The sequence below is a fragment of the Zingiber officinale genome, chromosome 11A (genome assembly GCF_018446385.1).
Source record: "Zingiber officinale cultivar Zhangliang chromosome 11A, Zo_v1.1, whole genome shotgun sequence".
NCBI lineage: Eukaryota > Viridiplantae > Streptophyta > Magnoliopsida > Zingiberales > Zingiberaceae > Zingiber > Zingiber officinale.
The window spans coordinates 23,454,537-23,467,894 of record NC_056006.1 but is presented as its reverse complement, the minus strand read 5'-3'; the positions used below and the strand labels follow the sequence as shown (position 1 = coordinate 23,467,894).

Below are 13,358 nucleotides of genomic sequence, written 5' to 3'. Positions count from 1 at the left end.
ATAAACTTATTTATTTATTTTGAAACTTTCATTATTTATTTAATATGTTGATAAAAATTTTATTAATTAACATTATTTATAAATATGTTTATTAATATTAACGAGTTAAACATATATGTTCAAATTTATTTTTTTAGTTTAAAGAGTTATTCAAATTTATTCATTTAATTAACTTTATATATATTAAATGAATATAAATATATTATTATCAAGTCCAACTTCAAATTTATCCATAAATATTCGATTCATTTATAATTTTAAATTTAAATATTCAATTGATTATATATATATATATATATATGTTAACTGTCAATGGCCAAGATGGTATAAAACAACAGGAGTAGGCGACAGGGAAGACATCAATTAATTACACCACAAGTGGCACTCGGAGAGAGATATGATGTGAGAAGACTAGAGAGGGGGAGAAGGTCCCTGTCATCTTCTTCTCCTTCATCATCATCTCCCCATATCCATTGTTTCTCTTTTTCATTCCAGCAAAGCTTCTTTCTTTCCTTTTAGTTTACAATTTTGATTCCTCCTCTCTTCTCTTCTCATCTCAAATCTCAATCCTAATCTCATGGCGGAATCAGAAGCAGCATCAGCCGCCAAACAACGAATCAAAATCAAATCTTGCTTCTGATTTCTTCTTCTTTTTCTTCTTCTTCTTCTTCATGTTCATACATCACCGGAGTCAACGATCTAAGAGCACTCAGGATCACGCATGGCTTCGTCTTCCTCGTCGGCGTCGAGCCCGCAGCAGTACCGGTCGCGGTTCGGCGACACGACGTTGACCAAGGTCTTCGTCGGCGGCCTCGCCTGGGAGACTCCCACCGAGGAGCTCCACCGCCACTTCGAACCCTTCGGCGACATCCTCGAGGCCGTCATCATCTCCGACAAGGCCACCGGCCGTTCCAAAGGCTACGGCTTCGTACCCTCTCTCCCCCTCCCCTGTTTCTAATCTCGATCCGCTCCGATTAGTCACGCACAAGGTGCAATTTTGAACGGTTGATCAAAAATCAGGTGACATTCCGCGACCAGGAAGCTGCGCGTCGCGCGGTGGCGGACCCGAATCCGGTGATCGACGGCCGGCGAGCCAACTGCAACATTGCCTCTTTCGGGAGGCAGAGAACCTCTCCCAGACAGCAAGGTACACTCTTTTTGCACAATTTCCTTCAAACTCCCATCGATTTTAACAAAAACTTTGGAAAAATCGCGTCTTGGGCCGGCATCGATCGCATCTCGAGCTGGTCAGCAAGAACAGAATACCTAAAAAAAATAACCACCCAAATGCCAGCTCAAATGAGCAGGACTTCACAGGCTCCTCCTCCTCCTCCTCCTCCTCCTCCAGTTGGATAATGATTCAAAACCGGCATAAACAATTCAATCTTGTCCCTTTCATCCCTTTCGATTAATCAAATCACGGCACCATGACTCGCAATGCAAATTCCATTCTTATCTTCTTACGCAACAACAGTCAAACTCTGTTTCGTGATCGCCTTGATTCTTAGTATCCACAAAACTCTGTTTTTTTTTTATTTGTTTTCTGAAAATGTTCTTCCTTCCTTGGAGTTTGAGATCGATGTCCCTTTGTTTCAGTTTCAGGGAGAAGCCAACAGGAAGGGAGCACGCCGCAGGGAGTGGGGCCGGCCTATGGCAGAGTGCCAGCTCAAGTGGGCCCACAAGTGATCTACCCAGCTCCCTACGGGTGAGTCCCACGTGAACCCAACCCTGCAGTCCGTCCCGCTATTATTTATTTACCTCCAAAAAAAAAAACAAGAATCACAATTTTAAAAAATAATTTAAGTTAATTTTTAATCCATTTAAATTTGTATAAAATATTTATTTTTTCCCACTCAAGCAAGCTCTCTAGGGTTTGGCCTATTGTGGTAACCGGGCTCGTGACCTTCTCATGAGCTTGCAATAGTCGCAAATTATCTTTTCTTTATTTTTCATTATGAATCCTTTCCTATAAGAATTATCCGTCATTCTTCCATCCATCTTTCGAGTAAACATGTCCTAATCCAGCTCAATTCAACCCAACCACAATGCATCTCAATTCTTCCATCCATCTTTTAAATGTGTATAAGTTGTACTTCTAAATTATCATGAATCAGAAGAAAAGATTATCTACATGACGGACGAAACATGAATATCTAAATTAACAAAAAAAAAAAAAACTCTTGAAGTTGGATGCTGTTTTAGGTGTGATCAACACCAACCTCTTGACGTTGGATGCTGTTTTAGGTGTGATTAACACCAACCGTCTATTTAGTGGGTCCCACTATATTTTAATTTGTTTCATTTTGGCCTCTCAATTGTTCCATTTTCCATACCCAATTGAGTCTCTCTTGTCATCCTAACCCTACACTGTGTGGAAGCTAAACTTATGATGCATCATGAGTTTACCTCCCTCTTAAGCCAGAGCCCTCCCGATTAGATTGGGGTTCCACTCTTAATGCAACCACTTGAATCGATTGACCGGTCGGTCGTCGAGTCGATAATCCACATCTTAATTTCAAGAAAATAAATGTTGCATCTCAAATTCTCAAGAATCATTGTGTCATTGCAGGTACATGGCCTACCCTCCTGAGTATGGATACCAACAAGTTAGTTCTCCCTCTTCTAAAGTTTTAGCATTTTATTTTCAGTTACTTCAATGACAATTTATCTGTTGATTTGAAAAATTTTTATCTTTAGTTGAAATGAATTGAAAAAAAAAAGTTATGTACTATATATATATATATATATATATATATATATATATATATATATATATAGTACATCCCTTTGGCTTCGGACTCGTCCGGACTTGATTCAAGGCGCCTAGAATTGATATTATATGTATTTAAGATTCAAATTTTTAAGATTTAGAAGTTGGATTATAATTAATTTAAGCCAATAAAATTTTTGCTCTAGGTTCAAGCTTCCCTCTTAGATTATAGTGTTCGAGGAAAAAAAAAATTATGTGCTGACGGGATATAATATATGTATTTAGGATGTTTTAAAGAATTTTTTTATTTTTAAAAATTAAAACAAATTAAAAAATAGAGTCGAGGCACTTGGATTAAATCTTGACGCCTCGACCAAAATTTTTTTAAAAAAAATAAAAAATAAATCATGGACTGTTCCGCAAGGAATGGTCCACAGGAAGTATATATATATATATATATACCATTTCCTTGCACATTCTTGGACACCCTTTACAGATCCGGATGCCCTCCCAGGTACTCCGATTCTCAAAAAGTGAATCGGAACGGCCGGAAGCGGAAGTGCTTCCGAGCGTCCGAACCTATGAGCATTGTCCAAGAATATACAGGATAAGGGTGTGCAAGGTATGAGTTATATATATATATATAGCTTTAACACTATACCCAAACCTGAACCCTATAAATAAAATCGTAAAGAAATTTTTTAATTATTTTTTAATTTAAAAAATAAAAAATAAATAAAAAAAACACTGATATTGTGCGCGACGCGCACAGTATCAATACTGCGTATATATATATATATATATATGATAATGGGAGTTTTAGTGCAATGATAAAGATATTATCACATGACTTAAAGATCACATATTCAAGTTACGGAAATAATCTCTTATAAACAACTTAAGACTGTGTATACATTTATCCTGTATCAATACAGGAACTTCATGCACATGACTTTCCCTTTATATAAAAAAACTCATTTATGATGGCATAATCAATGCATTTGCCCCTGCAGGCTGCAGTGTACAGCCCTCAAATGGCATCCTACTACTGTCAGCAGATGTATGGACCAACCTCACCAACAAATGTTGGTCCTTCACCCTACCACCACCATTACCCTAATCTGGGATTAGGGTACAGCTTGCAGTCTCCAAGGGCAGGTTTTCCTTCCCTACCACAAGGCCCAAGGACCACTCTAATGCACTACCCTGCATCCCCCATGGAAGGCTTGTTCATTCCTCCCCAACTCCATGCCCCACAGCATGCAAGCACAGCCCTGAATCCACCACAAGGTGATCATCCTGAGCCCATGGCTTTGTACCGCTCACAATCTGCTTGTTGTTATTTCTCTGAGGATTTCTACTATGAATTCTTGCAGATGCACAAGCTCTTCATGAACCCTCCTCCACCAGTGGAGCAAACACAGATGACCAAGATGCTTAAGTGTGGCCATTGATTTAACATCTTCCTGCATGACTTCTGCTCATCGACTAACTGATGAGCACTCTTTTCTCATTTATTCTTTTCATTCTGATTATTATTTTTATAAGACAACATCTCTGTGCATCTTTCATTGATCTCAATCTAACTCATCAAGTTCATAAAGTCACTTCAGCAATTTGTTCTTGATTGAATTAGTTTGTTAGCCTCAAGTTAGTATGAGATCTTTCTCCAAAATTCAGTTAACAGGAAATTTAGATTACAATATAGTTATATTTATCAACTTTCTTCCATTGCAGTCATTTGTTATTTTGTTCTTGCAAAAGTATATGTGAAGAAACTCTTCTTAAAATCTCTATCGAATATGAAGTGCTAATCCTGATTGTTTGTTTAGAATTGACTAGGAATCTAAATCCAGAATGTTGTTATTACAAGTTTGACAGTTATCAGAAAGTGAATTCCATGGAGTGGTGAGTGAGTGGAATAGAACAAGAATGCTTAGATTACTAACAGAAGAGAGCTAGTTGTGATCCATTTCATTTGAGAGCAGACTGGTGAGTGAGTTGTGATGCATTGCAAAGCTTGCTGTCTTTCTCTCTGGTTAATTATGTGTGGTCCAATTGTGAAGATGGTAGGCTTTTTCTTCTTCAGCCAACAAAAAAAATACAGTGGCACAGCTACAGGAAGGTACGCAAGTCCATGTGATAGATACCGCGAACAAGGCGCTAGCGGACAGCTCGCTTTTAGTGTTTCATCTTGGTGGCTCACCAGGCGCCACAAAAGACTGCCATCGCACCAAAATCTGCTCATCATCACGAAACAAAAATGGTGCCTTCTTTATCAGTCGTTTATTAGTTCAAATATCTAGATCATCATCAACATCGACACAAAACATGTGTCTTATATATATATAAAAAAAAACAGTGTCTTTTTCCCCCCACGAATATGGTACAATAGTAGGATCATCAAAGTTTAAATTTCAAATGGGATAAAATTTAGATGTCAACTTTTGAGTGTATATAAATTAGGTCTGGTTGATCCAAATCAGCTGTTTATGATAATAATAACGTTAAACCCTAGATCACTTGCAAATAGCAGCCTAAATCATCTGATATGGTGAGCGAAGTTGGACTGGGTCATGGGCTAGCCGTCCGAGTAGATTAGTCGATTAAAATAAACCAACCCGTTGAATATCTAGTCGATATGAATAAGTTTTTTAACTTTTTTTTGTTTAGTGAATGATGAGAAAAAACAAATAAAAAAAACAGTTTGTGATTTGTGGTGCCTTTGTGTTTGAAAGCGGCAGTCGTCGTCTCATGCCATCACTTTATTCATGAACTTATTATTATTTTTTTATTGGATTCTGTTGATTAATTTTGCAGTGATTTGAATCCTATAAAAAAATTTTATGGATCACTAAATTAAATTAAAAATATATATTCATCAATCTAATATTATTAAGTCAATCGTCTATTAAAAAAATTAATAAATTTTTTTTGTAAAATCAGATTTATCATCCTAAGATTAATTAGCGAGACTAATTAAATTTATCATTACATAGAAAATGTAACCTGCCTAAAAGTGACCTCTCTTGTGGTCCTTTCCAGTACGAACCTTTCTCACGATGGAGATTAATTGTAATTGTCGGGAAAAAAATGCAGAACGCAGGTCACCGCCCTCCATCAAAAGAGCAGAGATTTTCTGGTTCACTTTTTGATGATATAAGAGATGTATCATTCGTATTTATAGTTGGATCGTAATTACGATTCGATCGTAAATTATTGCAATCTTTTCTTGGATTCATCATCCCTACTAAGTTATAGTTTGATCTTTTGGACTACTTTTTTGTGGTTTAGGGGATGTGCCACTCGTGTTTACGGTCAGATCGTGTCCGCGATTCGGCTGTAAATTGTTGCGATCTTTTCCTGGGTTCATCGTCTCCATCAGGTTATAATTTTTATTCGGAATGGGTGACCGGAGGCTGCTCGGAGACCTCCGATGGTGGATAAGTGACCAGGTTACTGGGCACCGAGCGAGGGTGTCTTCCGGGCGGTCTCTGGCTGCCCGCTCTGAACAAAAACTATAATCTGATAGGGACGATGAACTCAGGAAAAGATCACAATCATTTGCAGCCGGATCACGATCACGATCCGACCACAAATATGAATGACACATCTCTTAAATCATAAAAAATGGTCCAGGCTGCCTCCCATCAAAAGGATATTTTATATTTAAAATATTATTTTTTACTAAATTGTTCAAATAATATTATAAATTAATCAAAATGATTTCAGAATTAATAGGGGCAGATCCAAAATTAAAAGTAGATCGAGTTTTTGTTTTTTATTTATAATCCAATATCCCACTTAGGCCACCAAAATAATTTAAAAGGTGCAGATGGATCTAGCAGACACCTCTGTATCGATTTGAATATTACGGACATATCAAATGCTGAATTTTAAACTTTCGTTATATGTAAATTCATCTTAGGTTTTTTACCATCGCACACTGTTACGAGAGAAAACAAAAACTAAGTCTCTAGGATGGTGAATCCCGAGAATTAGATCATAATTACGAGTGATTTATTTTTTGTTCCAAAAATATAGAAGAGAGGATGAATTATTTATAATTATGATTAGATTATGATTGTGATCCGATCATAATTAATTATAATCTCCTTTTGAATTTATTGTTCTTTTTATATTATAGTTTAGATCGGGACGAATAATCTCAGGTTATCCAGAAGCCGCCCAAGCTCGGTGCTTGGCAGTCTGGCCACTTGTCTACGATCGACGATCTTCGAACGACCTCCAACCATTTTAAAATTTAAATCTAAAGAGACAATAAATTTTTAAAAAAAATCACAACTAAATATGATTAAATCTTAATTATGATCTAACTATAATTACATATGATTCATCTTCTAATTTACTTTTATGATCCAATCTTATATTTTAATGGACTAAATATAAATATTTACCATTAAATAGGGCTAGGCTAGAATCAGACCGTCGGGCTTAGTAAAATTATTATAATATGGAACAATTTTAATCAAAATTTATTCCAACTTAATTAAATTATTCCATCAAAATTGATATAGATTATTTCGTTGTAATCAAAATTACTCTAGTAATATTATATTAATTTTGACTAAAATTATTTAAAAATACTTCAATGTTTAATTCTAACTGTTCTAACATTTTATACTAATTTTATTTAAAAATATTAAGCGTTGGACCAGTTAAATAAAAAAGATATGTTTTTTTTTTAAAAAAAAACAAGACATGTCTTTTTTTTTACTTTTTAGTTTTGTCCAATAAATTCAAATAATTCAAATTTGATAAATTTTTATTTACCAAAATTCGAAGAAAGATCTCAATCTCACAAACTCCTCCAAAATTTCTTTTTTCATAATATTACACGAAATTTAAACATTATTGATACAATTATCGTTACTGAATCAATTCCAGTGATCGGAGAAGTACCAGTTGAAAGCCAGCGGTTGCTCGTCGGAGAAGAGGCTGCTGAATGGGTCGTCCCGGCCGAAGAATTCCTCCTCCGCCTTCTCTTCCTCAAGCTTCAGCATCTGGCGTACGAATCCTTGTCCCTTGAAAGGCAATTGAGGGGCAGAAATTGGCAAGGAGGAGGTGGCGCCGCCACGCCCAGCGGCGGTGTTCGTGTCTGCCGGCGGTAGATTACCCTCGCCGTTGAGGATGCCACTGGAGTTGCTGCTGTCCGATGACCCAGCGTCCTTGTAGATGAGCTCCGGCGGGCCGGGGTCTTCCTCCGACGAGACCGCCACCGGTCCCGACGAGACGACGAAGCTCGCGCTCTCCTCCCCGCCCAATTTGGCCTTCAGATCTTCGATCTGGATTAAGCAAACGACCCCGATCCCAAATCAAAATCCAAATTTGAAAAGCGGATGGTCATGTCAGAGCGATCGATCACCTGCGCAACGAGCGCCTCCTTGTCGCGGCGGAGCGCGTCGTAGTCGAGGCGGAGCGCGTCGTAGCCGTCGCGCAAGGCGGAGAAGTCGCGCTCCAGCTGCTTGGTCTTCCACCGCGCGCGGCGGTTCTGGAACCACACCGCCACTTGCCTTGGCTGAAGGCCGAGCTCCTCCGCCAGCCTCAGCTTCTTCTCCGGCTCCAGCTTGTTCTCCACCTCGAAGCTCTTCTCCAGCGCCCGCACCTGCTCCGCGCTCAGCCGCCGCTTCTTCTCCCTCAGCCCCACCTCCTCCGCCGTCTCTCCCAGCTCCTCCTCCTCCTCCTCCAAGTAAGCGCCATTGTTCTCCTCTGCTAAAACTAACCACAATCAATTAGCTTTCCAAGCCACGGTTCCCAAAAAAAAACACACAGACGATGATGGCACTACCAGTTGAGCAAATCGCCATGAATGAACCTGCGTCTGCAATGGGCCTCTTCATGGCGATTCAGCAATGCCAATAAAAAAGCAAGAAACAGATTTAAAAAAGATGCGATCTTTGGAGATCGATCAAAGAAGAGGCACTCCAGTACTAGTCCTCGATCAAGAGAAGAGCACTTTATTTGTTTCAGAGCTCAAGATCATCACGAAGCTTTCTGCCATTGGCGCAGAGAGAGAGAGAGACAGAGAGAGAGGAGTGAGGCAGAACTGAGAGAGCTGGTGATTCCCTCCTGCTATAAAGAGAATGAACAGAGAGGATTGCTGGGGCTCTGGTTAGGTTAGAACTAGGGTTAGGTTCGAGGATGAGTTTAGATCAGGATGAAATTTCAAATTTATATTGCAGTCCATATAGTTTTAAATTTATTAACTTGGTGACATAATTTAATATTATTTGGAAAGTTGGGAATATTCATGTGAAAACAAGAAGACAATATGAAAGAAACACTACATTCATACTTTATGTTTTTAGCCCCCCATCAAAAGACTGTCTTTTAACTATAAAAAATTTAAAAGACATTCCATCCTAAATTTTCTTCTTAAATTATTAAACTATTTTATATTGGTGTGATTTTTACTAAAATTAGTTTCTACGAAGTTGATGATGTTGGAAATATAATTAAAATTCTACATTATATATACATATAATATAAAGATTATGATTTTATAAGAAGGAAGATATTTTATTGGTAAAAATTTTTTAAGTAGAGCTCAAGTATAAATATTCTTTTGATTATAATAAGTGATATTAAAGTCATAGTCTAGATCGAACCATATAAATGAAATAATAGTCTTGAACAAAGGAGGTGGAGGTTCCAAGAGAAATGAACAATCTAAACGGATGAAGGATGATCAGATACTTGGTCAAAATCTTGGTGAGTAAACTTTAAGTGGTAAAAAGTCCAAGCAAATTAAAAATGATCAGAAAAAAATGACATGATTGATAAAAATAGATTGATAAAAATATTTTGGATCCAAAAATAAATCGGCGAAACTTAAGTTAAAATAGATAATATTGTACAATTATAGACATATATAAATTTTGTCCTCCTAACATATAAGGTGCATAGCCATTTTCAAGATTTTTATGAGAGAATATTGATGTCCTTAAATCTTTAAATCATTCTAAGGTCTTATGAATATTCGAATTTTTAGACGAATACTTTCGTTAATGGGAAAGTTATTATCATACCTAAAATTAACATCATGTTTTATTTGTGAAATCTATTCTTTCACTAACGAAAAATAATCTTCATATATAGGTGAAAGTACCTACTTTCTATCTATCGGTGAGATAGATAGTGTTTACACTATTGTAAATGACTATAAAAATCTCACCTGTTGTGGATTAAACTTTAAAGGCTGTTAAAATGCAATTGGTTTATCTTGACTTTACATCAACACAACAATAAATACATCCCGCTATGAGATAATATTTAATGACAAAATTTATTTTTATCATTAAATTAGTTACAAATATTTTTCTCTAATTTAGTAATGATAATGATTTCAATAGCTAATTCAGTGACGGAATTAATTTTCATGGCTAATTGAGAGATGAAAATTTAATGAATTAACGATGAAAATAATTATCCGTCGGTAATTAAATAGATTAAACATAATTTTTAACTAATAATAATTGATATTATGATGGAGTTTTAATTTCATTACTAAATTAGTAATCAAAATTATTTCGATCACTAATTAACAATAAAATTTTATAATTTCATCACTAATTTTATTATTATTTGAGAGTTTTTTTAGTGATATATTATTCACTTTAACCCACTTGGTCAAACATGAATTACAACGAGAAATTACAAAGAAGGGAAGAAAGTTATATAGTTGATTTTCCTTTTTAGCATTTTCATTTGATTTCTTGTAGAGTTTTCCCCCTTCTTATTTGTCTTTTTCATGTGATCTAGGATTATTCTATTATATAATATTCATAAATTATCTCCCCTTGTTATCTTTAAAATATGAAACATGTTTCTAGATATTTTATTTACCTTTATCTGATTACAACCACGTGTATATATCCTCATTCAATTCATCCTATCACCAACTAAATTAAACTAATTTATCTCATTTTCAAATTGAGGCCCACCAACCTCAACAACTTTAGAACTTTTATAAATTTTTTGTAATTGAATGAAATGTACGAAGGTGATGCAATACTAAAATGACTGTGGTGTGACTATGTGATCATGAGTTTGAATAGTAAAAATAATATTGACTATGTGATCGTGAGCTCAATCATAGAAATATTATTTTACAATGTAAGATAAAATTATATATAATAGATTTAATATAATTTAATTTTTTTCTGAGACCCAGGAGTTTTACGAACCAGACTATCTTTTAATAAGAGTAATATGTATATATAACAAACTAGCAAATTTATAGACTAATAAATAACTACAAATCAAAATAATCAAATGAAAACACAAACCATATGTAACACAAAAATTAACTAAAACCCGATAAACAAAAATTTATGACAAAAAAATCATAGTCCATGATCATAGGAGGTATAGAGCTAAAGAGGCGTTAACAACTGTGTGGCAAAGGTGTTGAGGGTGGCGATAGAGTTTCATTGAGCTGTGGACAGAATTAAAGAGGAGGGACGCAGTAGTTGTGGAAGGTGGTGGGAAGTGTTATGATATCAATCAAAATTGAGAAGAAGAGAGGAACATTGAGGAGGTAATTGAGGGTGGGAACATTAACGGAAGAGAGGGAGAAAGTGACAATGCTGATTTAGGGACTAAGGAGGAATACAATTTTTTCATCCCAAATCTAACAAATTTTGCAATGAAAATAGAAATCGCCACAATTAAATTAGAAACGAAAGGGTTTCATTGCTGATTTACAATAGAAAATATTTTGTCGCAAAATTTGTTGGCAATTAGTATTGAAATTTGTTATTATTGTGAATGATTTATTTATATTTGATCAAAATTTGTTAGTTTAGACACATTTATTTATATTATTTATTTTCCAATTCTACTACAAATCCTACGATTTGTCGCGGAATTAGCAACAAACCCTAGGATTTGTTGCAAAATTAGAAAATAAATAATATAAATAAATATGTCTGAAACTCGTATAGGGCTCGAAATGATATAAAACTAGTTTCTATGTGTTCGTATAAATCTCTTGATTATAAAAATACCCTCAAATATAAATTTGACCAAATATATTATTATGAGTGATTTTTTATAACACGAATGTGTCTAAAAAATATATTCATGTTCAAAAAAATACTTCTCAATATATTCGGTCAAATTGATATTTGAGGGCATTTAAATAATCAATAGATTTATACAAATACATAGAAACTGATTTCATGTCATTCCAAGCTCTCTAGGTCTATCAACATGTTTCAGACACATTTATATATTTTTTTATTTTATTTTTAATTTTGCGATGAATCCATGGATTCATCACATAATTGGGAAAAAATATAAATGTGTTCAAAACTCGCATATTGACCTAGAGAGCTCGGATGACATGAAACTAATGTTTGTGCAATTTCTCTAGGTCAAGGTTGACCAAGTTAACTAAGTTTAAGTTGGCTCAAGCTTGAGTATTATGTTTGAGTTTTGATGTTTGACAATGGTTGGAGATTGTAGGTGCAATCGATTTGGGGAGATTGTTGGTGCAACTTCCCTCTGGTCAATGTTTGACCAGTTTGATGTGAAAAAGAGTCAAGTAGATCAAGGTTGATCAGATACTTGACTGGTAAGTCCTAACTGGAGGTTAGGCAAGGGCAAGTGCAACGGAGATGTTGGCAGATGATGAAATTTCAAGTGGGTCAGTGTTGACCGAACACTTGGTGTTGGAAAGTCCCAGTGAGTGAAGCTAGGCAGTTGGAAAATCCTAGTGAGTGAAGTTAGGTGATGGAAGTCCTGGTGAGTGAAGCTAGGTAGGAGAAAATCCTGGTGAGTGAAACTAGGTGAAAGCCATAGTGAGTGAAGTTAGGCAATGAGAAAGTAGTGAAGCCAGACATGTAGGAATCTAGGTGGGTCAAGGTTGGCCGGATATCTGGTGTTTGGAAGTCCAAGTAGGTCAAAGGATTGACCAGATACTTGGCACAAAAAGAAAAATCTAAGTGGGTAAAAAGATTGACATGACACTTGGTGAAGAAATCCCAGCAGGTCAAGGTTGACTAGATGCTAGGCAGTGTGAAGTTCCAACAGGTCATGGCTAACTGGATGTTGGAAAATGGAACCCTAGACTGAGTTTGGGAAGTTAGGATTTGGTAATCGATTACCATAGCTTGAGCGATTAAAGTAGTCACTTAAGCTTAAAATTACGAGAAAGATTTCCTAATCGATTCATGTAATCGATTAGACACAGTAAGCAGTTAGGTTAATCGCTTATGGTGCGTTTCTGCTTCCAACAGAATGTTTTTGTTCAAAGCTTAAGCGATCAGTTTGATCGCTTAAGCTATTTCTTGCGATCGAACATAATGTTGCTGAATCAATCTAGCTAATCGATTCAACAAGGCTTAATCGACGAAGGTAGTCAATTAAGGTTGGAAATATAGCCATTGATGCAGGTTGCTGACGTGATAATCAATTAAGGAGACTCTTAATCGATTAAGGCGCCAACGATAACCCTAGAAAAGGGTTTTTTCGTCACTGTTTGAAGTAACGCTCTCAACTTCTCCTCTCCCACCGAGCTCATAGCCTTCCACCAGATCTTGAAGTTTCTTGGAGACAAGTGTCATTGCACTTCCAAGGTCAAGAGGTGTTCTAAGGAAAGAAGAAGAACAAGCTAGGGTATCTT

The 13,358-nt window shown here is 36.0% G+C and overlaps 2 protein-coding genes across 4 annotated transcripts; one reads left to right on the top strand and one right to left on the bottom strand.

Moving 5' to 3' along the window:
* The first annotated feature begins 378 nt into the window (after nt 1-378).
* LOC122032816 (RNA-binding protein 38-like) lies at nt 379-4,326 on the top strand. The gene is made up of 6 exons (XM_042592130.1): nt 379-928; nt 1,021-1,147; nt 1,597-1,705; nt 2,570-2,606; nt 3,724-4,000; nt 4,087-4,326. The coding sequence occupies exons 1-6, from the start codon at nt 722-724 to the stop codon at nt 4,149-4,151; spliced, it is 822 nt and encodes a 273-aa protein (XP_042448064.1). The 5' UTR covers nt 379-721; the 3' UTR covers nt 4,152-4,326.
* Nucleotides 4,327-7,475: 3,149 nt separating this feature from the next.
* LOC122030883 (homeobox-leucine zipper protein HOX4-like) lies at nt 7,476-8,791 on the bottom strand. 3 transcript variants are annotated; one of them, XM_042589931.1, is made up of 3 exons: nt 8,520-8,791; nt 8,097-8,443; nt 7,476-8,016 (listed from the first exon to the last, which is right to left on the bottom strand). In XM_042589931.1, exons 1-3 carry the CDS (start codon nt 8,569-8,571, stop codon nt 7,609-7,611), a joined length of 807 nt encoding a protein of 268 aa, XP_042445865.1. In that variant the 5' UTR covers nt 8,572-8,791; the 3' UTR covers nt 7,476-7,608. The 3 variants fall into 3 exon arrangements, with proteins under 3 accessions (XP_042445865.1, XP_042445864.1, XP_042445866.1); XM_042589930.1 differs by having other exon boundaries at nt 8,097-8,449; nt 8,520-8,790; XM_042589932.1 differs by having other exon boundaries at nt 8,097-8,440; nt 8,520-8,790.
* Nucleotides 8,792-13,358: the final 4,567 nt, after the last annotated feature.